General features: G+C 36.5%; 1 protein-coding gene across 5 annotated transcripts in view; it reads left to right on the top strand.

The window, feature by feature from the left end:
• KLHL13 (kelch like family member 13) overlaps positions 1-13,994 on the top strand; it is a 184,427-nt gene extending 170,433 nt beyond the window's left edge. For all 5 annotated transcript variants that reach the window (XM_012791028.2, XM_012791022.2, XM_012791023.2 and 2 more), the window contains 3 exons: positions 2,357-3,152; positions 10,039-10,152; positions 12,424-13,994. In XM_012791028.2, coding sequence (XP_012646482.1) covers positions 2,357-3,152; positions 10,039-10,152; positions 12,424-12,911 — 1,398 coding nt within the window. In that variant the 3' untranslated portion in view covers positions 12,912-13,994. The remainder of the gene's footprint in view (positions 1-2,356; positions 3,153-10,038; positions 10,153-12,423) is intronic.
• The last annotated feature ends 13,498 nt before the right edge of the window (positions 13,995-27,492 follow it).

Genomic DNA, 27,492 nt, shown 5'->3' with positions numbered 1-27,492 from the left:
TTTTTGTATTGTTGATGTTCATAGGATTTAACCTTCATTATGTACCCACTGTGTGGTAGCTGTTCTACATGAGCTATAGAAAATACTTAGTCCTTTTATCAAGAAGATGGCAATTCAGAAGGTTATGAAATATCACTCTCTGGTGATTTTTAAGAAAAGAGCATGCAGCTATTTGTTTTGACTAGGTGCTCTGTCAAAGTCTTTTCCAGTCCTGTATGTCTGTATATATGAGTGTACTGATATATAAGAAGGCATTTTCCAAGTGCACTTAAATAAAAGGTAGGTTTCTTTTACCTGTGATTTTAGTAATTGTTTTCTCCTTGGATAAAGTTGAAGAGGGAAAAGCGGAATGGATTAAATACCTTGTTTAAATTTCTAAATTCTACAGTTCGGTGTCTAATCTTTAATTTTGGTCTATTTTGCACATTATAAATTTAGATTTATATTTGTTTTTATATTTGTTTAGATTATATTTAGATTTATATTTGTTGACTAACAACTGGTGGTATCATTTTGCCCACTTAAAGTAGCCATTCTTTGTTGTTTTTATTAGTAATCATATCAATAATGATGATAATCTGCATAATTAGGAATTATATCTGTGTCGTCACCAACTTTTGCTTAACCATACTAGTAAAACATGTTCAAAAATGCAAATTACCTTTGCTCTGGGGAAGGCCTATTTCTTACTTGTCTTGGGAAGTGAATCCATACCCCAAACAGGAGTCCCTTCCACTTAGGGTGATGTGGGCAGTTGAGTATTGACTATAACTCCATTTACACAGCTTAAAATTTTATGAGACACCAACCTGCCACTACTAAAATTAGATTAAAATGGACTTTTTATTAACCACATTAGAAATCCATCGTATTGATATAGTGTTCAGCAGTGCATTTCTGGAGGCCCATAATTTGCTAATTTATTTTCCTAGTTCTTTTGTTTTACAGTTATGTTTCAGGTATTTTTAAACATATGGCTACTAAGTATAATAAGCAATTAAACATTTTTGGTGATTTTTGTAAAGCAAACCAGCTGCTTAAAAGAGTCCAGGTTCTTCTTGAGTAATAAATCTTTGAAAATAGCTGTGTGTATATGTTAACCTTAGAGCTTTCAGTGGTATTATATCCTAACTGGGCTGTTATTTTATGCACAGGAGTAATGCTGTTAGTGTCATTTTAGCTTTTAAATAAAATGTCAATGGGAGGATTAGTCAATTTTCTCTTAATCGTCTGTCAATATGTTAACAATAGTTATGAGGTTAACAATACATAGATGAGATTTGCATGACATTGTGAATAAACACTCTGACAAAATTTAAAAACAAATTAAGTCCTTTCCCTATGACCTGTCTCTGTGTTTATTTACACACACACACTAACATTTATATTGTAAGCTTGTTTTATGATTTATTCCTGGTATTATATTTGCTGATATAATTTTTCCCATTTTTTCCTTTTGACCAGTTTTTAGAGCATTGAAAAGAGGGTCTGCTGAGGAAAGGCCTCTCTATTGCTTCTCTCCTTTGCCTGCTTTCTGCTTTGTGATATATTTTACTCTGTGCTGGGGAAATGGTTCTGGGCTTATTTCGACCCAGACAGAGGTAGAGTATGCTGAGAGGAAGAGATGGGCTAAGGAAAGCTACCTTGCCTAGACAGAAGCAGTCACCATAGATACCAAAAACTCATCTATACCAGTTATTGTATGCAGATACATCCTTCTTGCTTCCAAAAATCTATTTCCTTGCTTATATTTCCAGATAAATAATGTGGAAAATAACTTCACCCTAGGAATAATTGTCCTATTAAATTATTTTCATTATGAGAAAACTTTTGAAGGAACCAAACAATATGATAGTAATGAGTGATACCTGTTTGCATGAAAGGGAAGTCTAGGAATCAGGTATTAGAGCTTTTCTGTTTGCGGATCTGCTAACTGTGTGATACTTTTAAGAATCATGACTGAGAAGTGGATTGACATGAACCAAAATAGAATAATCCTCTATTTTCCCAACATTTTCATCTGGTGAGAATTTTATCAATGTTTTTTGGGGGGACATATTTTTTGAAGAAAGAAATGAATTATTTGGGCCATAATCAAATTATAACATTGTTTCTTAGAGTAGCTTCTAACCTACAGACGTCAATCGTTTTCTTTTAGTCATCCTGCTACTGGAATAAGTATAGGTGGTTTGAATTGTCTTTAGATATTGATGCATTTAGATAAGAATCTTTATTTGCATCTACATGGACATTAAAAAGCATAATTTACTCTTATTTTAGAACAGGTATTTGTGTTCTCAAGATGTGAGTATCATGAAAATAGTCATGTTTTAATTTTTAAAAATTGACTTAATAGGTCACTTTAGACAACTGTGTCGAAGTTGGGCGGATTGCCAACACGTACAATCTGACAGAAGTGGATAAATACGTTAACAGTTTCGTCTTGAAGAATTTTCCTGCATTGCTGAGCACCGGGGAGTTCTTGAAACTTCCTTTTGAGCGTCTTGCCTTTGTGCTTTCCAGTAATAGCCTTAAGCACTGCACTGAACTTGAGCTCTTTAAGGCCACCTGTCGTTGGCTTCGCCTGGAAGAGCCTCGGATGGACTTTGCTGCAAAATTAATGAAGAACATACGATTTCCACTGATGACACCACAGGAGCTCATTAATTACGTGCAAACGGTAGATTTCATGAGAACTGACAATACGTGTGTGAATTTGCTTTTGGAAGCCAGCAATTACCAAATGATGCCATATATGCAGCCGGTTATGCAGTCAGATAGGACTGCCATTCGGTCTGATACCACTCATTTGGTTACACTAGGAGGAGTGCTGAGGCAGCAGCTGGTTGTCAGTAAGGAATTGCGCATGTATGATGAAAAGGCCCATGAGTGGAAATCGTTAGCCCCCATGGATGCCCCAAGGTACCAGCATGGCATTGCTGTCATTGGAAATTTCCTCTATGTCGTTGGTGGACAGAGTAATTATGACACAAAAGGAAAAACGGCAGTCGATACAGTCTTCAGATTTGACCCTCGATACAATAAATGGATGCAGGTTGCATCTTTAAATGAAAAGCGCACCTTCTTCCACCTAAGTGCCCTCAAAGGATATCTGTATGCAGTTGGTGGGCGAAATGCAGCTGGTGAACTGCGTAAGTGTGTGCATTTATATTAAACATAAAGACAAATTTCTCTTTACCCAGAAATTCTTGCCAAATCATAAAACAAGCAGTTCTGTAAAAATTAAAAACAAAAAAATGTAGCTAGGGTTTTATTGGTAAACTATTTTTCTTAGAAAATATCAAAGAATATTTGTATGCCTTATCTGGGCAGATATTGTTGGCCTGGGCAAACATTATATCTTACAAGTAAATCAATATGTTGCAGAATATTTTATTTGTGTAGTATATATCTTGAAGGTTCATCTACAAAGTACATTTAGCTAATTTAAATTGTAATGGAATCTCAGACAGAAGTTTGGAATGTTTCCTCATTTTCCATTTTTTAAAAGCCCACACAATATTTTACTGAACAGATTAAAATCCTGCCTTCCAGAGGACTTTTGTTGTTTCTTCTTTTATATTATTTGTTACCTATCAGAAGCTACGTTGTAAAGATAATTTTCTTTGTAGATTAAATGTGCAAAGTTCAATATTATCCAAAGTTTATTTACTATGAATATTATGATCTATAGCTATTAATTTTAAAAATCATTCTCTTAGTGAAATACTAGATAGTTGTCTTCACTGTAAACTGATCTGGTAAGCTTTACTTGATGGTCACTTTTTTGTCTTCCTAATCTAAGATTGATCACAAGTACACTTTAACATAGAAATACCTTGACTATATAAATTAACCTTAAAAGGTGTCATTTTGTTATTTTAGAGAAAATTAGGATAATATACCTTTTCCAAAAAGAATGACAGGAAGACCATATTTTATGTTGTGACTAACATATATGTCATTACCATTATTGTTTGGTCTTTTTTCCCCCCACTCCTTTTATTCTCTATTATAAATAGGCTCCATAATGCTAAGGAAGTTTATGGTTCTGATCTTTTTTACCCAGAGATTTTTTCCCTTTGTTGTTACAGTGATACTTTTTTCTAAGACTTTCTAGATTGTTGGATTAGGTGGCATAATCATAATATATAATACATAGGTTTCCCAATATATTTTAATCATCAGACTTTTAAAAGCATTTGAGACATTAGTGCTCAGAGTATAGAATTGTCATTTAGGTGTCTTCAGTCAACCTACATGCTTTGTTTTCATGCTATTATACTATTTTAAATTTATGGTACCTGGAAATATCCAGAAGGTGCAAGTAGTGACTTGGTTACTTCTTAGAAAAGCCATTTATGTAAGATAATCTTTAAGAGTTCAGAAATTATAGGTCATCAACCATGGCAGTCAGTGGTCATTTTGAAACTTCTCAAAGGAAATAGCTCCAGTTTTCAAGAAAGTCAGTGCTTGCTTATTGATGTTATCGCCTCTGTTAATATGCAGCTACTAAGTTTTCAATGTATTATTCCTAATATTAATTAGAGCCCTTATTCTTTTGGAAGTTTATAATCTTCAGGCCAATGAAAGTCATTACATAAAACCAAGAAGCTAGAAACTTCTTTTTTCAAACCCTCCCCACTTTGAGTTCCTCTTATGTTATATCAATCCAGGAATAAGCAATAGACTACCCTGTTGGACAAGTGGTTCATGCACAAACTTCCTTGTTCATGATCTTCAGAAACTCCCTTCCATCTCTGATTAAAAGCTGTCTTCTTCTTTCATTTTGAAAGTGAAAAGAAACAAAGGAATCATACTTTTCCTGAGCTATTCCCAAATTCATAATAACCATTTGATTATATTTAGACTTTAAAAAAAATAAAATCCCCAAAGCTTAATCTAAAGAAAATGACTTTTTTGTTTTCATCTTTTTAAAATTCTTTTTTTTTTTTTGCTTGTTTGTGTATTGTTTGTTTGTTTTGGATAATGACTTTTAGAAAAATCCCCCTCTAGATGGTAAATATAGGTCCATTTTTATCTTATTTCATAAACTTCACTTTTTAAAAAATATATACATTTGATAATAAAATAGACACAAACACTCCACACCAAAAAGCAACTCCAATTCCAATTATGATCCAATTATTTGATATTTCATTCCATTTGAAATGGTCTCTTGTAATCTATAAGTAACTAAACTTTTGTAGAAAATGATTGCATCCGTTAAAATCAGCATACCCATCAAATACATCCTGTACTAAATAAATATTTTAAGTTAAGATATTTTGGAAATAAAAAAAAAATATGTGATTGACTTGTTAAGTGCCCTCAAATTGAGAGTTTTGATTCCAGGAGAACCTTCAGGCCAAAAAGAGTGATGACATAAGAGGAAGAAACAAGAGACTTCATTTTTTTCTGACTAACCACATCCACTTTGGGTTCCTTCTATGTTATACTCAAACAGGAGCAAGAAGCAGATTGTCTTTGTCTTATCACACTCTGTATTGTTGAGGTAACCAACTTGATGTAATCTGCCCTGGTTATCCTCACTCCCAAAGAACAATATCAGTGAGTGCTTCTGAATTCTATCCATTAATAATGTTTCTCATTATATAAATAAGTAAAGAATTTGTATCAGTTGCCCTTTCCAGTTTTCTTGGGCCCAGTTTTTTTTTTTCTATAATAGCATATTTTTGTTCCAAATGACCTCTTACCTATATTTCTGAATGTTCCAGCCAGAGACTGAGTTTTTAACTTTTCTCTTGCCCCACAAGTGTTTTTTGTTTTTTATGTAATCCCCACTTCCACACACAAACATCTGTTATAATAATAAACATTCCCATTGTAACTGATTACATCGACATATTCATATGTCTGTGTAAATATAGCGGGTAGCAAGAATGGGTGTCAGGAAAAGGAGATTGTTGAGAAAGACATTTAACAATTTAACCACTTTGGTATGGCGCTCACTGGCCGCGAAGCCTTGCCCACAGCCAGCACTCATAGTCCCCACGGTAGTTTGTGCTGTGCATTGACGACGAATCCGTTTTGCTCTTGTTTGATGAGGAAAGCTTGAAAACACTGAAAGCCTGTTTTACTTTACAGGCAGCTTTACTTGTAATGTAAATCAGAATAGGTAACATATACATATATGTTTTCATTACATTATTTTTAAATGTTCACAATTTTATTTTGATAAATGAAAAATTAGAAAAGTCATATCACGGCTGTCAGCTAAAGTCGCTGTGCACGTTCATCTGTGGCTATCGACTATAGTCGACGCTTGTACCGAAGTGGTTAATAGGTTCATTATTACCAGTACATCATTTATTCTTCATATTCACTGTAACCATTGCCTATATATAACTATAAAAAGAAAACAGTGAAAATGTTTGTAAGACATGTTAGATCATTTTAATGCATTTGGCCTTTTAAAATCCTTTTATAGAGTGTATGGACCTAAGGAGAAGCTAAGACCATGGTACATCAAAGTAAAAAAAGATCATTAGTATGTATGTGCGTGCATGCGCACACGTGCACAGGCCTGTTTTATTGCTATAATATAATTCCTTGGAAACCCTGCCTCCTTGACACTGGTTACAGTGGGAAACTAGGGGAAGCTTAGAGTAGCTGTCACTTAAGTGAAAAGGGAGTCAGTTATTTCTGGCATCCTTCAAAATTGTGTCATATAAGAAATCAATCTAACATTGAGGTTTTCTATATTGAAGAATATGACATCTCAGATATCTTTCACTTCAGTTAAATATTAATAAGTCAAATAATGAAATAACTTATATAAAACATATTAGAACTTTTTCAAATAAATGTACAATAAAATTACTAAAATTTATCCAATGTTTCCATACCCTTTAATGGATTTGGGGTTTTCATGATCACTAACACACACTAGGTTTGTGGAGTCCATCCCCCCTCTATGAGAGTTGTCATTGTTCAAATTATTTTCTTCAGGCCTAATCTCTTTCCTCATCTCAAAGAAAAGTTAAGTTCCATGTCATCTCTTGAGGCCAATTCAGAACTCCCATGGAATTGTCTGAGAAAATAAGAATTCCTGATACATGTGACATAACCAGTCTAAGTGTAATTCTTAAGTTGGAGAGATTCTCTAACTTAATAAACACTAGGCACCAGACTACTGAAGTTGATTCTCTAGATTAGGGGTCAGCAAACTGGCCCTATAAAGGGCCAGAAAGAGTCTATTGTATTTCCAGCATTGTGGGCCATTCAATCTCTGTTACAACTAATCAACTCTGGTATTGTATGTAAAAGCTACTGTTGACTATTCATAAACAAATGGGTGAAGCTGTGCTCCAACAGAGCTTTATTTATGAACACTGAAATTTGAATTTTATATAACTTTCATACGTTGCAAAATAGTCTTTTAATTATTTTATAGACTTTTAAAAATGTAAAGCCATTCATATTTTTATCTTGTGTGCCATACAAAAACAGACAGTAGACTGGATTTGGCCTATTGGCTGAGGTTTGCTGACACCTGCTCTAGATTTTCCTAGTTGCCTCCTTACCGTTCTCAATTCTTGTAGACAATGAGAGCACTGCTGTGTGGCTCCAACTTTTTGCTTTGCGTCATCCCTGGCCCCCTCCTTCCATCAGAGTTGTTGGCACTAACCTATATCTGACTGGCTTTTAAATATGGAAAATAGAAATAAGAGCATGTGATTCTACTTTTTAATTAAATACATTCTGTTTTAAAACTAAATACTATTGATTTTACTGATACCAACAGCAGTTCTGCCTGGAGAAAGTCTTAAGATTAACAATAAAGATTAAAAGACTAGAAAGGCTAAAGAAGGTAGATTATTTATCTGGAAGAAGAAAAGTTTAGAGATGATGAACTATTATATAGTTATTGTGTTATGGCTGGTTAATAGCCATCTTGCACTGAGAAAGTCCTGTATGAGAAAGTATAGATAAATTCTTATAACCACTACTAGGGAAAAAATGCAATTAACTCACTAACAGAAAGAAAGCATTATCTTTCTATGTGGAAAAATATTAATAATCATAAAAAGTGAATATTCAACTTCTAACTCCATTATAAAAAGAATAAGAAGAAACTAGCAGAAATCACATCAAAACAGTTTGAATTAGATGTAAGGAAAAACAGTGACAATCAAAAATTTCAAAATTTAATGCAGAGTCTTACATTAATAAAAGTATAAAATGATAGTCAATCCTGTCTGGCTTCATATAGATGGAGAAGATGATCTCTGGCAGACTTTTTAAACCCTTTTCTGACAGAATGTGTCATTAGATTACTTTATCATAAAATCCTCCTATTAATTACTTTGCTAATGCCAAGTACCAGTCAATACACTAGGTCCTCTGTTACGTGAAGACAGAGACAGAGAGACAGAGAGACAGAGGGAGTGACAGAGAAATGTACATTCAGTAGGATTTTGCTTGTCATTTAGGTGAAAATCATGCCAAAGGCAAATGGAAATAAACATTTAAAAAGACATTCAGTGACTGGACATAGTAAAAAATGTTATTGAGACATGTGACAGTTTGACTTGTTATTAATTGTGGAAATAGTCCTTGTTTGGGCGAAAGATTTTGCAGAATTCTTTTTGATGGAAGGGTTTAGAAGAAACAGAGTTGGTAAAGATCCAGGCCTTAAGCAATGAACAAAGCCCACAAGACAATAGATCAAAATGAGAATATTAAAAGCCTTTGAAATAAGGCTAAACATTCAAAGCTAATGTAAATGGAAAAAGAAGTCAATAGATGAGAAGTGGTACAATATAAGTGTGGTTGGAGGAGGAAAAAGTACTTTGCATAGTGAATTTGATGATGAAATTATTGAATTGAACAGAAAAGTAATTTCTCTCTCTCTCTCTCTCTCTCTCTGTCTCTCCCACACACACTCCCCTCCCTCTCTCTTCATTGCCTGTGGCCATTTTATTTTTTAAGTAGGAAATCTCATTCAAAGGTTGATTTGTCACTAGGATTGGCTGCAAGTAGCTAAATCTTATTCCAGTGGCTTAATCGAATTGCCCCACTCAGTAGACATCTGCTTACATGTCCCTGCCTAGAACAATACCATTTGGTCAATCAAAGCTTCAAGGGAACTTGCTAAATTGCATTTTGTTTTTAGCTTGGTGCAGTGCTTCCCTGAGCAGTGAGTGTTGTAGTTCTGTTAGTAAAACAAAAGTAGGGTCGGGGGAGGCAAGAAATTGGATTAGCAATTGGCAGTGACTACGATAAATAATATTAACTTTCAAGTAAATCTAGACCTCGTGCTTTTGACCAGAGTCCTTATAACAACCTTTCTGCCTTCCATTGGTCTTGACTGTCATTGTTCTGTTCTTGAGGTTTTAACACATTAAGATATTTAAGTAAGTTGAGGTCACTTCCCCAAAATACTTTATGTTAAAGATGATAAATTTATTACTGAGAGGAAGTACCCTTAATAAAGATCTTAACTTCATATTATGCTGCCCACCATCTTAAGGTAAAGAATAGTACTGGTTGCGAGGATACTGGGTATATACAAATTATTGGCTTTAAAGTATAAACATAGAGAATTGACATGTGTCCATTTTGTAGTCTGTATGTGAAGAAAAGCAATAGGCTTCAGAACATAAACCAATTTAAAATTTTGGTTCTTATATACATTAATGTGTGTTCCTATATGGTGTATCAACATGGAAACCCTGAATTGAGGTGTTTTTCCTTCCTTCTGATTTTTTCATCTTTTCTTCATGCATTTTTAGAGCAAAGAAATTGGAGAAATATCAAATTATAAAGGTGTAATAAGATTCCAGAAGAAATCTTAACAATTTCTGCAATGACAGAAATGTGTTAGATTCTTACGTTATCTAATGTAACATGTATTAATGGTTCATATTATTAATATAGTCTCTATAATTACCCCAGGATCTCCCATGTTTATAATAGATATGCTTCAAATATTTGGATATCATTATTATTCCTCTTAAAAGAAAATATTAATTACTAAATTTGAGATTAAAAATAATTTTTTTTTTGTAACAGCTACAGTGGAATGTTATAATCCAAGAACAAATGAATGGACCTACGTTGCTAAAATGAGTGAGCCCCATTACGGCCATGCTGGAACTGTATATGGAGGAGTGATGTATATTTCAGGTAAAAAATTATCATGTGAATACAATATAATAAATAAGCTTTTAACTATATGGTCTTTCCATATAGTAGTAGTAATAATAATCATCCAAAAAATGGATAACCAAAATATAATTATGTTGATTTTAGAAGGTATTTTTGTGTGTACATTTGCATATGAATGCCTTCAGCATTCTGTAAGTTTATAAGACTAACAGCAAACCAACCCTGATATAAATGTATAACTTAGAAGACATTTATTTTTATTTTTTTCTTATTTTGATGTGTAGCTCCTGCACCATAGAAGACATTTTAAAGTGTTCAGATTCTCCAGTTTGCTTTCTGTTCTAATACTTTGTATTCTGATGAACACCATTCATAGTCTCTAGAGCAACAGTTAATTCATTTTATTTAGAATGTAGCTAAAGTATATGAGGATATACTAAAGTATATGTAGCTAAAGTATATATCATTATATAACATATCACCTCTACTGTGCATAAAACATGTTTCCAGTAGCATAATAATGCATCATAATGTTCATTCTCTCTTTTAGTATAACCCATATGTTTCCTTTTTCCTTAGCATTATAACGGGGTTCTAGTGTGGTGTCATTGTATAAATAATTCTGTACTGATTATCTGTATTTTAGGCACATGCAGATATAATTGTCTATTTAAAAATTCTAAAACGGCTACAGTTTATTCAGTGTCCTAGTAATAACTTTCATTCTCAAATTGTGTTGTTCAAATCACCCTTCTGTCGAATTTAGAAAGAAGTCTTACTTTAATGTAATGACCACCTCTGGAATTGGCATTTAACTTTGTTAGGAAGATTCTTATCATTTGGCCCTGATACAGCCCACCTAGGACAGTTTTTCCCTGTTTGAAGGCCTGCCAGTGCCAGGCCAGCAGTCACATTATTAGAGAACAAAGGTGTTAAGGTGATGTTTGTCGTCTGATTCTCTGAACACTGCCTTATGAAATCTGTAATCAAGAAGGATCAGTGAAAGGCCTATAGTGTATGATTGACAGGTTTCTGGTGTTAAATTCATGAGCAACTATGTGATGTTTTATATTGAAAGAGCCATCCAGGAAATCATATGCTCCACTAATCAATGATTTACGCCATCTACTTATTTTATGTATGTAGCTGCTATGCCATGATAATGAGAGCTCCAAATCCTCTGGGGGAAAAAAATGACACCTGAATTGTTTTAGTGGTGCTTTGGCATAACTGGTATCTATTGCACAAATGACCTTTCCAATAAAGAGTAGGTTAGGAACTATGGCTGATTTTCAAACTAACATTGTTTTGCTTTCTGTAAAGCACAGAAAAATATATAAAAAATAAATACTATAAATATAAATGCATTTAAAATATTTATGTTTTATGTTTTTATATTTAGATTATATAAAATGTAAAAAACCAGAGGAAAACAGTGATTGCCATCTGGCCACTTGATAGTAGAGTTTTGAATGCTATGGCTGAAGATTACCTTAGTTCTGATCCTTGTCTACACAAGATATAGTATTATACTTTCATCATAGAGAGTGATTTATATGTCATCTAAGAATACACTCTGTAGATGATATGGACTCAATAGCTCAGCAACAAACTGCTGCATGTATACAATTCCACACATATTTGGCATGCTAATCTTTAGCTTCTTAAATATGCATTCTGATAGCAGATGTCATTACCCACCCTTACTCTATCCAAAAATAAACAACTCTGACTATTTTTATAAGCTTATACATTTGCACAAGACTTTCAAAATTTTGAAAATGTTTGCATAAATATTTCACTTCATAGTCACAATCCTGATGAGATAACTTGAGGAAATATTCCTATTTAGCAAGTGAGGAAATTAGCACCTATAATTTAAAGTACTCTAGTCCAGTGCTCATCACTCAGAGGGTACCTACTAAAAAGCAGCTAGGAGTGAATGATTCTTTATAGTTGAGATTTAATGCAGATCCAACTCTAACAGTGGCCAAAATGTGTTTTTATTCAGTAAAGCCTCTTAAACACCATGGATCTCCATTTGAGAAAGTCATTACAATAATACAAACCATTGTTTTTTGTTCTTTAAGAAGATAAAAGTGTTATTTTCTTTATTTTTAATTCAGAGAAAGTATTTACAGAGAGAAGACATTTAGAAGAACATTATTAATACACTATGATAGTTCATAATATGTGGTTAAAAGTTAATTATCTAAGACAGAGCCTTTGCTTACTTTTACATTTTTATAATAATCTATTTACCTCACACCTATTATTTTCATTCTTTAGGAGGAATTACTCATGACACTTTCCAAAAGGAGCTCATGTGCTTTGACCCTGATACTGACAAATGGATCCAAAAGGCGCCAATGACCACTGTCAGAGGTCTGCATTGCATGTGTACAGTGGGAGAAAGGCTCTATGTCATTGGTGGCAATCACTTCAGAGGAACAAGTGATTATGATGATGTCCTAAGCTGCGAATACTACTCACCTATCCTTGACCAGTGGACCCCTATTGCTGCCATGTTAAGAGGGCAGAGTGATGTTGGGGTCGCTGTCTTTGAAAATAAAATCTATGTGGTTGGCGGGTATTCTTGGAATAATCGTTGTATGGTAGAGATAGTGCAGAAATATGATCCAGATAAAGATGAATGGCATAAGGTTTTTGATCTCCCAGAGTCCCTTGGGGGCATTCGTGCTTGCACACTCACTGTTTTTCCACCTGAAGAAACCACACCATCACCTTCTAGAGAGTCCCCTCTTTCTGCACCTTAAGATCATCCCTACAACTAAGATGCTGTAGTTCTATCTTTGCAATGTGACATGAATTCTCTTCTCCCCACCCCTTAAGTAGTATATATGTTAGGATTAGCCTCCAGTAATTGATACAGATATTGGAAAAAAGACAACATTGATGTTATTTGTGCTGTTTGTTTGGCCTAGAATGTTTATCAAGTGGTAATGCAACCATTCTGAAAATGTATCCCATAGAAGCTGATGTTTAACATATGAAAAAAAGATATTGTCTTTCAAATGTTTCTTCAGTACTTTTTAATGCTGTGTACTGAGTGTAAGGTATTTGTCATCTTGCATTAGTAAATCCAATAAGCCAAGTTGAAGGTGGATTATTGTAAATGTACAGCTGTGCTCACTAGGCTTCAAAGTAAAAAGTTTTCCTTTCATCTTGACTGTAAGATGTAAAAGGGAGGCAGCCTGTTCTAACAGGAAATAACACACAAAAGGTTGCCAACTCGCATGAGCTACCTCCCTCTTTTCATAAAGTATTTTTGACATATCTGTCAACCCACCTGACTGTGTGGGTGCATTGAGAACATAAAAAGTTTCTTAGACACACAGGAGAAATAGCTGAAATTCACCAATATTAATAAAAAAAAAGCATGAACCCTCTACTTATAAACAAAGGTTTGGGGTTTTTAAAGTGTGTATAAATGCATATGCACATACATATATAAAATACAATTTTTTAAAAAGTTGAGGGTCACATAAAATGTGAAATTAAAAAAAACTTTTCCAAAAAGCAGCTTCCATTAAAATGGGAATTCAGTATCTACATACTGAATGCACACATGTAGAATTATACTGATTAGGTGGATAAGGGCTAGAAATTTTGAGCAACTAAATTTGTCACTTGACCAAATTTTATCTTAAAAAAATGTATTCTACTCCTTCTCCTTTGCTGTTGAAGTAACTTACATATTATATGTATTCTGTATACTCTCAGTTCATAAGGTTGTTTAGCACAAAGTATAGCAGCTTCACCTGGAGAGCTGCTTTTGCTTAATGAATTCAACTTCCATGTTTTATCTTTTTTTGTTCAATAAAAAACATTTAATGTCATTTTGGTCTGAGATAGTCTATTATTGGCTTGTTGACTTCCTTTTATTAAATATCTTTTTTTTTTTTTTTTTTTGGTATGGCAAGATTCAAGTGATCAGAACTTAGAGCACTTAGCAGCTTGGATGAGTGAATAGTTATGCCTTTTATTTAAGGAAAAATGTTTGACCAGATCTAACCTCATTGGTCAAGCTCATGGCTGGTTGTCTTTGAGGAGTTAGTATGTGGAAGATGCGAATTGACGCTTCTTCAGCCCCATGGAAGAACTGCCAGACATGGCTAAACCATAAAAGTACAGTGTATTTCTCAGTTCAGTTTCCCTGATCTTCAAGGGGATTCATCTTGCCTAAGGAGAAGAGATTTTTGAAAATTACCTCATAGATTTATCTTGATGTAGGCTCCTAAAGGAAAAATGTTGTTGTAAAATATTATTTGAGAATTAGTTTAGGACCATGTTGTGATCTTGCCTACTTTATCTGCAAATGATCAAATTAGATCTGAATCAGAAATTTAGGACAACAAAACAACTAGTGAGTCACTGAGTTTCTTCACCAGTGGGTAATTAGCACTGCAGATGTCACTCACTACCTTTGACTTAAGTTAAACATAATTAAGAAGAAAAGAAAAATTCCCATTCTTGGGATACTTCACTTAGTAGTGGAAAAACAAGCACCACATATACTCACCAGCAAACTGGTATTAGCTGAGCAGCACCTAAGTGGACACATAGGTACTACAGTAATAGGGTATTGGGCAGGTGGGAGGGGGGCGGGGGCGGGTATATACACACATAATGAGTGAGATGTGCACCATCTGGGGGATGGTCACACTGGAAACTCAGACTTGTGGGAGGGGGGGGATAGGGCATTTTTTGAAACCTTAAAATTTGTACCCCCATAATATGCCAAAATAAAAAAAGAAGAAGAAAAATTCCCATTACTGGTAATTTTGAATGTTAGGAGAAGCCTAGTGTGAATTTGAAAGACTCTCTTAAGCAGATTGTTCTTATGTCAGAGTGACTGGTCCAGTAGTGTCAGTTCTCTGCTTAGAGGAGAGTGGATTTAGCCATTTGTGCATAGTTAACACATGCCTAAAAAATGGAGGAGTGTACAGGACAGACTGATGATCCTGAAACATTCTAATGTGGTGTCCCTGGTCAAGTAGCTTTTCTCCAAGAAGCAAAGCGTCTTTCTATCTTGTGTGCTCCCTACTCTGGGTCCTCAAAGTTCTCTCCCTTCAGTCAGCAGAAGGAAAATGGAGGACTGCAAGTGTGAGGGCTATAGTGGTCAGGTTTGAAAGAGGCACACATTCCCCCTACTCACATTCTACCAGCCAGTAGTCAGTCCTCTGGCTACATATAAACACAAAGGGAACTGGAAAATATCAGATATCTGTGTGCCCAGACAGAAGAGGAAATAGGGTTGGTGATCTGCTAGCAGTCTGCCACAGGAAATCACACAAAGCATACCCAGTTCCGTTTGACAACTTACCTTTCCTGCTTCCATTCTGTATGTTATTTAGAATAGCAATTAATGGCACAATTTACCATGCTATTATTAAATAATTCTAATAGATGGGAAATTACTATACATTTGCTTTCACAGTGAATGAACTATTTTTCTTTATGAAAAAATACCTACCAGGCATTAGTTGGTTTTATAAGCATTTCTCACATTTGCCCTTCTTAGGTTCCTGGCCAACTTGAAAAAGGAGTTTAGAATCCATTAACTCTCAAAAGGTTCATGATTTTCCTTCTTGGTTAAGGTTGCTAGGGTATGAAAAATGAAGAAAGAATTCACTTTGCTTATTTCTTTAATTTTTGAAAATTCACCCGATAATCAGCTTTTGCCCTGAAAGTGAAATTATGACCTGAAACATTTTCCTTTCTGGTATTACTTTAGAGACTTAAAAATGTATATAATATTTCTTTGAGAGTTGCTAAAATGATTCCCTCATATTAGCCCATGATAGACTGCACCACAAGGCAATTAAGTAGTGTTTTATTTAATTAGTTCTATCATGTGATCTTTGTGGGTTTTTTTTAATTTCAAGGGCCTTTGTTTCCCCCCAAGAACAGTAAACAGACATTCTTGTGTGGAAAATTGGCTCTGCCTTTAATTTTGTTCTTGGCTTCTGTGCCTTTCCTTGTGGTTTTCATTTTCAAGCTACTAAACCTCAAGTATAGTCCTTTGTTCATCAAATAGCTTTGTGGGCAGGCAGGAAGAAAAGAAAATGCAAAGCAAGTTCTCAAAGGTTAAGAGAATTTTGTTTTAAATTGGTCAAATAATGTAGTGTTAAAAATTTTTAGTAACCGGCGTTGTGGTTCACACCTATAATCATAGCTCTTTGGGAGGCTGAAGAGGGAAGATCAGCTGAGGCCAGGAGTTTGAGACCAGCCTGAGCAACAAAGTGAGAGACCTCGTCTCTACCGAAAAATAGAAAACATTAGCTGGGTATGGTAGTGTGCGTCGATAGTCCCAGCTACTTGGGAGGCTGAGGCAGGAGAATCACTTGAGCTCAGGAGTTGGAGGTTGCAGTGAGCTATGATGATGCCACTGCACTCCAGCCTGGGCAATAGAGTGAGGCTCTGTCTCCCCCCAAGAAAAATCCAAAAAAAAAACACACAAAAAAAAAACCTTTTGGTAAATATAAAAATGCAAAACATAGGAAAATTAGAAAGTAGAAGAAAAAAGAAAAAGTCACCCATCATCTCCTCCCATATCAAGATAACTTTTGCTAATTTTGAGCATATTGTTTTTATACAATTATTTAAAAATCAGTATAATTTTGCATACACTATTTAAGTATTTTCTGATATAGCAATACATTATTTTTTGATACAAAATACATTCTGATGCATCAATGCATTAACTTCTTATACAAAATAGATCAATGCAATATTTAGGATATGATTTTTTAACCTATAGTAAGAAGTGAAGTTTAACAATTAGGCAACATGTTGGGTTTTTGTAGATCTTATAGTGGATATATTCATCTCAATTTAAATTTAGTGTTCTTTACTGCCTTCACTAATCATACATTACCTAGCAATTGTCAAATGCATCTTTACCTTTCCTATGTTACTTGACAATGTGACTAAAATAAACAAAGATTGAATGAAAAAAGTGAGACCAAAGGCCATACCTGTATTGAGAGGGAAAAAAAGGAGGAACTATTGCAACAGGGATTGGCAAACTTTTTCTGTCAAGAGCCAGTAAAATTATAAGTCTTGTGGGCCATATGGTCTCCATCACAACTACTCAACTCTGCTGTTGTGGTGTGAAAGCAGACACAGACAATATGTAAATGAATGAGCATGAATGTGTTCCAATAAAACTTTATTTATGGGCACTGAAATTTGAATTTCACATAATTTTCATATACTATAAAATATTACTCTTATTTTGACTTTTTTCAACCATTTAAAAATGTGAAGGCCATTCTTAGCTCATGAGCCATATAAAAATAGGCCACAGATCAGATTTAGTTCACAGGCTATAGTTTGCTGAACTCCCCCCATCACGGGAGCATATTTCATTACCATTCATTTATTTCAACAAACATTTATTGTGAACCTATTTCATAGTCAATGAAGAATCCCAGGGCTACAAAAATGCATCATACAAATCTCGTCCTCAATCTTATTAGGTAGATAGGTACTTAACCACTTCAGGACCTTGCTCACAGGCCGGCCGCGAAGCCTTGCCCACAGCGGGCACTCATAGTCCGCACGGTAGTTTGTGCTGTGCATTGACGACAAATCCGTTTTGTTCTTGTGTGATGAGGAAAGCTGTAAAGCACTGAAAGCTTGTTTTACTTTACAGGCAGCTTTACTTGTAATGTAAATCAGAATAGGTAACATATACATATATGTTTTCATTACGTTATTTGTAAATGTTCACAATTTTATTTTGATAAATGAAAAATTAGAAAAGTCATATCACGGCTGTCAGCTAAAGTCGCTGTGCACGTTCATCTGTGGCTATCAACTATAGTCGACGCTCGTACCGAAGTGGTTAAAAATGTAGTGTGCTGGAAGCTATGATTGATGGGTGTATGAAGAGGTAACATCTTAACAGAGTCATAAGGATAGGTGTTTGTAAAGTGAATGAGTGAAAGGCTATACAAAAATGAGGGCCTGCCTTAATAAAATACAACTCTGTGGCCACAAAGATAGAAACAAAAAAGTACACATAGGGAAAGGGCAGCCAATCTTTGAAATCCTAAGCTCCTATCTTCTGAGATAAAACTTCATCTTGCAAATGTGTCACTAATTGCCCCAACTACCAACTTTCTGCTTCTGTGTTTGATAGAGTCACACATAGCTTGGTCCTTTAAAATACTCTGTAACCCAGGAGAAATCAGGATGGAATATTTCACAAGGCTTCCTTAAAACCTCATTCCATCATATGCCTTTTAGTACAAGGAACAGATAACCCCAGGTCTTAACAATAAGGAAATGTGTTTTCCCATAGAACTCCAAAGCCCTCTTGGAGGAATTACAGAGGAGGGGGCCCCAGGCATGGTATAATTAGCTCAGTGTCATCAAACACCTAGGCTTTTTTGTCACACCCCTAGTTTGCAATAGCACTGCAAATACTATTTTGCCAGTAGCATCCCTAGTTCACACCCAGAGAGAGAAAACCTCTTCCTCTACCATGGAATTTAAGTCCTTCTTTTCTGTCTGATGGAGTCAATTTAGGAGCTAGGATTGCCCTTGGACCAGTTGCTAGGGGAATGCCATGCACGGATTAGCTTAGACTAATTATCTGATGTGAAATTGTTGTTGTGGAATTAACCATAATACCCTTCTCACTTGGGAAGAACAAAAGGGAAACACACAGGGAACAAAATTTAGCTAATTGGATTTACTTGGTTCAGTTTGTCCATAATTAGCTTGGGCTTTTTCTAGATTAGTGTTTTTCAAAGTCTGGGGCATAACTTATTATTAGAGAGGTTCTCAAAGTGTGGCCCAGGCACACTGTTGTCTCAAAAATCCTTTCAAGGGTTTCATGAGGTCAAATCATTTTCATCATAATACTAAGACATAATTTGCCTGTTGCATCTTATTTCTCCATGAGTGTACAGTGGAGTTTTCTAGAGGCTAAAGGATGCATAATGATGCCATTGGTCAGTCAGGTAATAGAATATGAGTTTCTGAATTCTTGTGTTTTAAATATTCTCACTTTCATTTTTACTGCAGTAAATATTAATAGTTATAACTCACATGAACAAAACTTCTTTGGTATAGTAAAAAAAATTTAAGAGTGTATCCTCTGGTGTGTATTGAGGTTACAAAAACATTTAAGAATGTAAAGGAGTCCTGAGAGCAAAAAGATTGAGAACAGATGGTGTTAGCCTTAAAATCAATTTTAGTGGATTAAAAGCAACATTTTATTACAGAAATGAATAAAAAATAGAGTGCATCATACATCATAATTTTAATTTTTCTGTGATGCTTTCCTTTTCATTATATATGTATATGTGTGTATATATACATACTTTAATATATACATATATACACTTATGTATACATATACATGTGTGTGTATATATATATATACACGTATACATACCTTCATATGCATATATAATCAAGAAAAGCTCACAAAACAATACTTACAGATATGTATGTGTCTATACACACACATATATTAATACACACATACTTGGTTGTAATATAAATAAAATATGTCTTAATGTAGGAGCTGATCAAAAATTATTAAAAGCACTATTCACCACTGCTGACAATACTCTATGTAACAAAGGCCTTCTTTCTACCACCACCTAGGAGCACACTCAGGCCTTCTGGATTACTTGAAGTCCTGATCCAAAGAGTAAGGTGCAGAAACATACATCACTTAAGGTGTGATGTCTCAGTTCTCTTGACTTACCTGAAAATCTATCTATTTCTTCAGTAATCAAAACCCAGGAGACCACAACTACCTATAGGGTCCCTCCTGGCCTTAGGGCAACACAATTCACACAATAGCTATTGATACATTAGAAGAGAACATATAACTCCAAATGTACCATAAATGGCACACAATCATAGTAGCAGACTTTTTGATTCCTATACAGATCTCTTTTAGTTTTTACAAATTTCTTAAGGCATTTCTCAGACGAGACAGTAGTTTTAGTAGACATTGATAAATATGGGATGAAAAAAGACCTTGATTGTAATCCCTAGAAATCAAACTCTAACCAGCTGAGACTAAGAGGGAAAACATATTAAACTAGTGGGACATCTCACAAAACATAGGAAGGCCAGAGCTGCAGCTGTCACACAGGACAAACTGGAGGAAGAAACAAATACTGGCAGCACTTTGTGACTCTGTTTTTCTCTGAGGGTCAAATTCATTGCTTCCTTCTGCAGACCAGCTTCCTTGACATGGCAGTGGCTGTGACTGGGAGCTCCCAAAACTTCCAGCTTTCCCCACCAAACAGAAAATGCCACCCAATCCCATCACCATTAAAAATTCCTTGGGAATCACAGTAATTGATTGGGTTTAGATCAGATTCTTACCTTTGGATCAATCAGCAAGGGCCCTGCCAAAGGGCCTCAGAGCACTGATATGAACACTGGTGACTCAATTCCTGTAAAGGATACTTTTCCTAGTGAACAGGGAAATTATTTCCAAATTGATGTCTGCAACAATAGCAAGGTCAACTACACAAGTTGCCCCACTGATGTCCAAGGGAAAATGTGTGTGTTTACCAATCAAGAGGTCAGATATTTCTAAAAAGTTGTCAAAGGCCACCAGGAATACTGATCCCTACTCATGGGTCAGTGAGCATCTTACTGTTTGCTACCTTCCACCTCGCCAAGGCCCACGTATACATTCAAGCTTGCCTGTGCTCAGAAGGCTGTGACTATGGCCAAGAGTGAGAAGCGGTCAGGGAGGGAGAATTTAAACTGTTGCATCTCATTGCTCATTACCTTCACTGTGCACTATCTTAGTCCATGTAGGAAAGCAAATGCAAATGACAAAATCTGACAGAATCTGTGCTAGATTTCAAAATATTGTTTTAGAATATTTAAAAAGGAAGCCCTCAAGCTCTTAGTTAAACACAACAAGCTGGGTGGGATGGCTCATACCTGTAATACTATCGCTTTGGGAGGCCAAGGAGGGAGGATGGCTTGAGGCAAAGAGTTCAAGATCAGACTGAGAGTGAGACTTCATCTCCATAAAAAATAGAAATAATTAGCCAACACATGCCTGTAGTCCCAGCTACTTGGAAGGTTGAGGTAAGAGGATCGCTTGAGATCAGGAGTGTGAGGTTGCAGTTAGCTATGATGACACCACTACATTCTACCTGAAGGACAGAGCAAGAATCTGTATTGAAGAAAAGAAAAAAAAAAACAGAAACAAAAACAAATGTACGATGAAGTTGCTGCAGCAAATCTTAGGAAAAAAGAAAAAGCTCAGTCTGGAAAAGCTGGGAATGTGGCAGCGAGGGCTCCAAACACGTTTAGCATGTCCTAGACTTAAACATTTGTCTTTCTGCTCTGTGGCAGGCAGGAAGAAGCAGAGACATAGTGTTGCTGAAAAATCTTGTGGCCTCCATTAGAGAGAAAAACTACAGAGCTGTGTCCAAGGGACAAATTAGAGTGACGTGAGTGGTAGTCTGGGCACTCGGGGAAGCAGGTACCCTGGAGGCTGCAAGAGCTCATAAAAGCTGGGACATCTGTGACCTTCTTTATCATATTTGGTGTCTCCTTTCTTGCCTTGTATTAGAAGGTTGCCCACATTAAACCCAATCACCCTTTGACACTCCTATATAAGTGAGATAAGATACTATCCTGCTAGATGAATTGAGAAGGTTGCAAGGAAGGTGTGAATGCATTTGGAAGGCTTCTGGATGCATACATTTAGGTCATGAGTCTCCACCAATTTGGGGTCCAAAATAAAATGTTTGGAACAATTGATACAGGAGTAAAAGGTTTCCCAGGACATGACAATGTGTAGAGGTGTGGTAGTGGTGGGCAGTCAGCAGAACTGATCCTGTGCAGAGGGCAGGGGAGGTCATAGATAGGGATCTAGTCTTCAGGCATTCAAAGTCAGTGAGTTGGCAAGAAGAGTTCACTCATGCATACAGCACCCATCTTCTGCCTTCTGCCTCATGTGTTCACAACATGAGTCCTAGACATTCTATGTAGGCTTGGATGAGTTTGGGGTGGGGGGCACTGTCAGAGTCATCAGGTGGAGGTGGGGAAGGGAGACCTTAGATAACTGTGTCCTCCCACCCATTTCACAAAACCCTTGTGCCTCTTATGCCAGGATGAGGCACAATAGCAAAACGACCAGAGACAGAAGCTGAGCATTATATATTTATTTTAAACTTGATTATGCAAGAAAGCCCATAACTCAAGAGCCATATATAAGAAATTAGCTTTTTAATTTTTATTTCATTTTTAATATTAAAATTTTCAAATGTACTGACAAGTAGAAAGAATAGTATAATGAACACCTGCATACCCATTATTTTATGTAGTGACTATAAATATTTTTCTATATTTGCTTAATTTAAGTTTTAAAAACTATTTTAAAGTAAATTATGGACATCATGACATTTCTCCCCTAAATACTTTAGTGTGCATATTTAAAATTAAAGGAATTTTCCTTCTTAAAATCAACACCATCATCCTGCATAACAAAATTCATAATTTCTTACTCAGTACACATTTAAATACCCACCAGACATTTAAATTTCTCCAGTTGCTCTCCACCAATCTTGTACAAACCTTTATTCAAGACAGAATATAAGAGGAATTTGTGACTGAAGAACACAATTTTAGAATATTTTCTATTTTTTAATTTTTTAATTTATTTTATTTTATTTCAGCATATTATGGGAGTACAAATGTTAAGGTTACGTGTATTGCCCATACCCCCACCCCCCTCGAGTCAGAGCTTCAAGCGTGACCATCCCCCAAACGTTGCACATCTCACTCATTATGTTTGTATATACCCATCCCCTCCTCCCCCCTCCCACCCACCCAGCACCCAATGAATGTTATTACTGTATGTGCACTTAAGTGTTGATTCGTTAATACCAATTTGCTGGTGAGTACATGTAGTGCTTGTTTTCCCATTCTTGAGATAGTATGGTATACTAGCCAAGTCTCTGAACATGCTGGGCCCATGGCAGAGGGAGGGGTTGCCCTAGCCTGGGGGCTCAAAAGGCTAATGATCATCAACAACAAAAGTTTTTTTCATCAGGGATTCAGGAGAGTGGCATTTTTTTCAGAGCTCTCAGAAAAAGGGCCAGAAGCTTGACAAGCATGTCTGGGATATCTATGGGTGCAAAATCGAAAAAAGTGAGCTTTTGTATTTCTTTCTTTTTTTTGAGACAGAGTCTCACTGTGTTGCCCGGGCTAGAGAGTGCCCTGGTGTCAGCCTAGCTCACAGCAACCTCAAACTCCTGGGCTCAAGCGATCCTTCTGCCTCAGCCTCCTGAGTAGTGGGGACTACAAGCATGTGCCACCATGCCCAGCTAATTTTTTCTATATATTTTTAGTTGTCCCACTAATTTCTATTTTTAGTAGAGATGGGGTCTCACTCTTGCTCAGGCTGGTCTCAAACTCCTGACCTTGAGCGATCCTCCCACCTCAGCCTCCCAGAGTGCTAGGATTACAGGCATGAGCCACCACGTGTGGCCAAGCTTTTATATTTCTGATGGGAGGCTAAACTTCTGTATCAAACAGATCCTAAAAGGATAATGGCTCAAACAAAACATGTTTACTTCTTGCCCACATAAGCACTGTATTCTAGGTGTGAGGGTAGCTCTTCTCCATGCAGTCACTCAGGGACCAAACAGGAATGAAATCTTTTGTCTATAGCTTCCCAGATAACCATAGTCATCTCCACCCCAGTAAGTAAGAACGGGGGAGGAGGGATCAATTGAAGAGCAGGTAGGGGGATTTGTGGATCAGATCTGGATGTGGCACACATTATTCCCCATACTGCTTTCAAGGAGGCTAGGAAATACAGTCTAAGGTTGGACACTGAGGCAAGAGAGAACAATTGTAATGAAGCACTAGCAGATTCTTCCAGAGTGAAAGAGTCTCATCTCTTTAAGCAGCAAGATATTTTCAAGAAACTGACAGAACCTCATACAGAGTCTGTGAGTACAAACGATCTCATGGATCATGAGATCTTGCAGTCAGAGAGGAGACAAGAACTGACTGCTATTGTATAAATCAGTGACGATGCCCTCTCTGCTATGACTTCAGACTGTGCAATCAGGGTAACAGGTGCAAGAATATCCATGAATTTCATTCTTACCACACAATTCTGGATGAGTTGCTTAATTACAGTCATGTGCTGCTGAATTACTGGGATACATTCTGAGAAATACATCATCATTAGGTGATTTCTTGGTTATGCAGACATCATAGAGTGTCCTTACACAAACCTAAATGGTATAGCCTACTATACACCTAGGCTGTATGGTATAGCGCATTGCTCATAGGTTACAAACCTGTACAGCATGTTACTGAACTGAATACCATGGGCGATTGAAACACAATGGTAAGTATTTTTGTATCTAAGCATACCTAAACACAGAACAGATACAGCAAAAAAAAAAAAGGTATTATAATCTTAATGGACCACAGCCATATATGTAGTCCATTGTTGACTGAAACATCATTATATGGTGGTGTATGACTGTATATGAGCACAGTGCCAGGGTGTCATAAAGTCATGGAACTGTAGGCTTTGCTCATTCAGCTTAACTGTGAACCTGATGTGTTAGGTGGAGAATCAAAAGCAAATACAGGGAGAAACTGAGTCATGACTTCTGAAGCGTGTTTTGATTCTTTTTTTTTTTTTTGTAAGAGAAAATCTCAATACTCATAGCTCTGCACAAGAAATGGTAAAGAGAAATTTGTTATAAATTATTGAAGCAGGGCATAGACTGTGGTTTCAAACAGGAGGCTTTTGATCACTATTGCAGAGGAAATCCCTAGTCCCCAAAATTGGCCAAGAGAATACAGGAAAGTGTGAGAGATGGACCAGGTGAATCACTTCTGTGAGATGTTTGGAGTTCTGTAACATAATTGTATTTTCTGTTTTCCTTGTCCTGTTGCTTTTTGAGGTTCCCCATATTTAAGCTTAATGATTTATATACTTAGTGGTGTACAGGTAAATATTTTAACAGCCTGGGGAACAGAAAGGTAAGTATCCCAGTTTATAGATTTGCCAATTTCCATTGTGTAAATATTTCTGCCATGGCTAATTTTAAGTTATCATGTGACATCCCTGAAAGTGGAGTTTGAGAGAGATGCAAACGACAGTTTCTCACAAATCAGTATAATCCAGCTCCAGCATACAATTCCATCCAGACAGGACAGGGAGGAAATATTTTTCAGAAGCACTTGGGACATGGCTGGAATACATGCCTCTGTACATTTCTCAAATCTGAGCATATCTGGCAGAGATCTTAGTGGGGGATACATGGAAAGGGTAGGAGCCTATGGAAGTTAAAAGAATGTTCCCCCATCCATCAGGAAGGCACGACTTATTTTGCTTCCAAGGCAAAAATTGTGTGTAGTCACAGGTTAAGAGGACAGTTTTCAATGAGCTGGTAGGGCATATAAATGGATGGAAGAACTGATCCCTTTGTTAAGAGTGGGTTATAAAGGGCTAATTATCCCTTAGATTTCTGAAGATAGTGAGGCAGCCAGAAGAATTGCTTCATGAACACATTGGTCAGGGAGTTACTTCTTGCTACCTTCCTCTTCACTGAGTGAACCAAACAGCAGACTCAAGGGCATAGACAGAGTCTTGCACATGCCACTCGTATTTTTGAATATCTGTGAGGGTTGCCATGGTAAATTTGTGTACATATTCATACAGGATATCCCAGACACACAACTCATGTTGCTGCATGGATAGGCAGGGGCTATCCTGTAGTATTCAAAAATCCAAGAAGGCATCATGGAAAAATAAAAGGTTCCAACAGACTATAAAGAGAGAGAAATGGGTTGCTTTTAGTGAAACAACCAAATGAGCATTTTATGCATCATGCAGGAAGCCACCAATATGTTATTTTCTCTATATAGTGATCAGACAGCATATGAATACCTGAGCCCAATGAGCCATCCAGTGAGCTAGTTCTAGTTGGCTAAAACTCTATGTAAGAAACAAATAGCTGTGGGGCCTGGGGTGCTGGCAGGCAGGGGTAGATTGATGAAGAATTAGGTATAAGAGCACAATAAGTTGTAGAACAATAAACCTATTCCACAACACCAATGACTCTGGAAAATGGTTCTTCTGTTAAGTCAGGGAGAATAGACCTAGGCCTCTTGTAGGTTCTAGACAGTGGGAGGTGAAGAAAAAAAGTCAGTTCTAGTTTGCCTTGGCCACAGACCCATGGTCATTCATAAGAATGGAGAAGAATCCAATCTAGAGTATTGAGGGTAGCAGCAATACAAGATGAGCAACCATTTCTTGAGGAATTTTTTCACCAATAGTGACCATGATCACAACTAGGGAGGCCCACATGAAAGCAACAGTAACTTGGAGGGGTCCAGCACAATAGTAAGAGCATGATTAAAGGCCGATGACTGAGAGAAAGAGAAGAGCAACAGAGACACTAATAGTCACAGGCAGAGGCCTCTTAATTATTGGCACAGCATAAAGGAGACTCTGTTGGGTATGGTGGCTAAATGAAAACCAGAATTCCCTTCACTCTTAAAGAGGTCAAAGAATCGGTGAACTATTGTCTGTTCTCACTATTGTTTTTACATGTGTCTATGGTAGAATGAATGTGGTCCATGAGTCCGTATAGAATCAAGAAAACAGTGAAATCCCATCTGTGTCTATTATTGCTTTCTGGTGAATCCAAGGTGGAATGTGTATAGTTTCCAATCAAAGGAAGAAAGAGTCGAGGGAGTTGGCCTGACCGTGCCAAGGTGGCACCACATAACACGGGGGTCTCTCAGCCCCTCTAAGTCTCAGTGTTTAGGAAGGTCAAGAATGCTGCCAATTTCAACCACGGTGGAAACAATGTGAAAAATGTATCAAGAGGGAGATAGGCAGCCTACAGCTAGACCATCTGGAATGCGGGAGGCCAAGAATTTCCAAAAGACTTTGCAGGGATACTTGGAAATGAAGAGGAGTATCTTGGTCCTAGTATATTTGTAAAGCAGAGAGCATATACCAATCAGTAAGAATTCACATCCAGTCCTTCCCCCACCTGCTGCCACCCTTGGCCTGAGAAACAGACCTTAGGGAGGCGAGGGCCTGAGACTCATATGCCTGTGTGCCGGAATAAGGAAATGTAAAGTCGTATATGGCTGAAGAGGCCTCAGGATGCTCATACTCTTCGGGATTCTTGCCCAGGTTTTCTACCTCATTAAATATGTAAAAGTTATGCAAAGCTTTTCCTTCTAAACTGGAGATCAGTGTAGGATCAATGTTGTTGACTCTTTTTTTTTTTTTTTTTTTTTTGAGACAGTGTCTCGCTTTGTTGTCCAGGCTAGAGTGAGTGC

The sequence above is a fragment of the Microcebus murinus genome, chromosome X (assembly GCF_040939455.1).
Source record: "Microcebus murinus isolate Inina chromosome X, M.murinus_Inina_mat1.0, whole genome shotgun sequence".
Lineage (NCBI taxonomy): Eukaryota > Metazoa > Chordata > Mammalia > Primates > Cheirogaleidae > Microcebus > Microcebus murinus.
The sequence above is the reverse complement of the archived record's forward strand: the minus strand, read 5'-3'. Positions and strand labels throughout refer to the sequence as shown.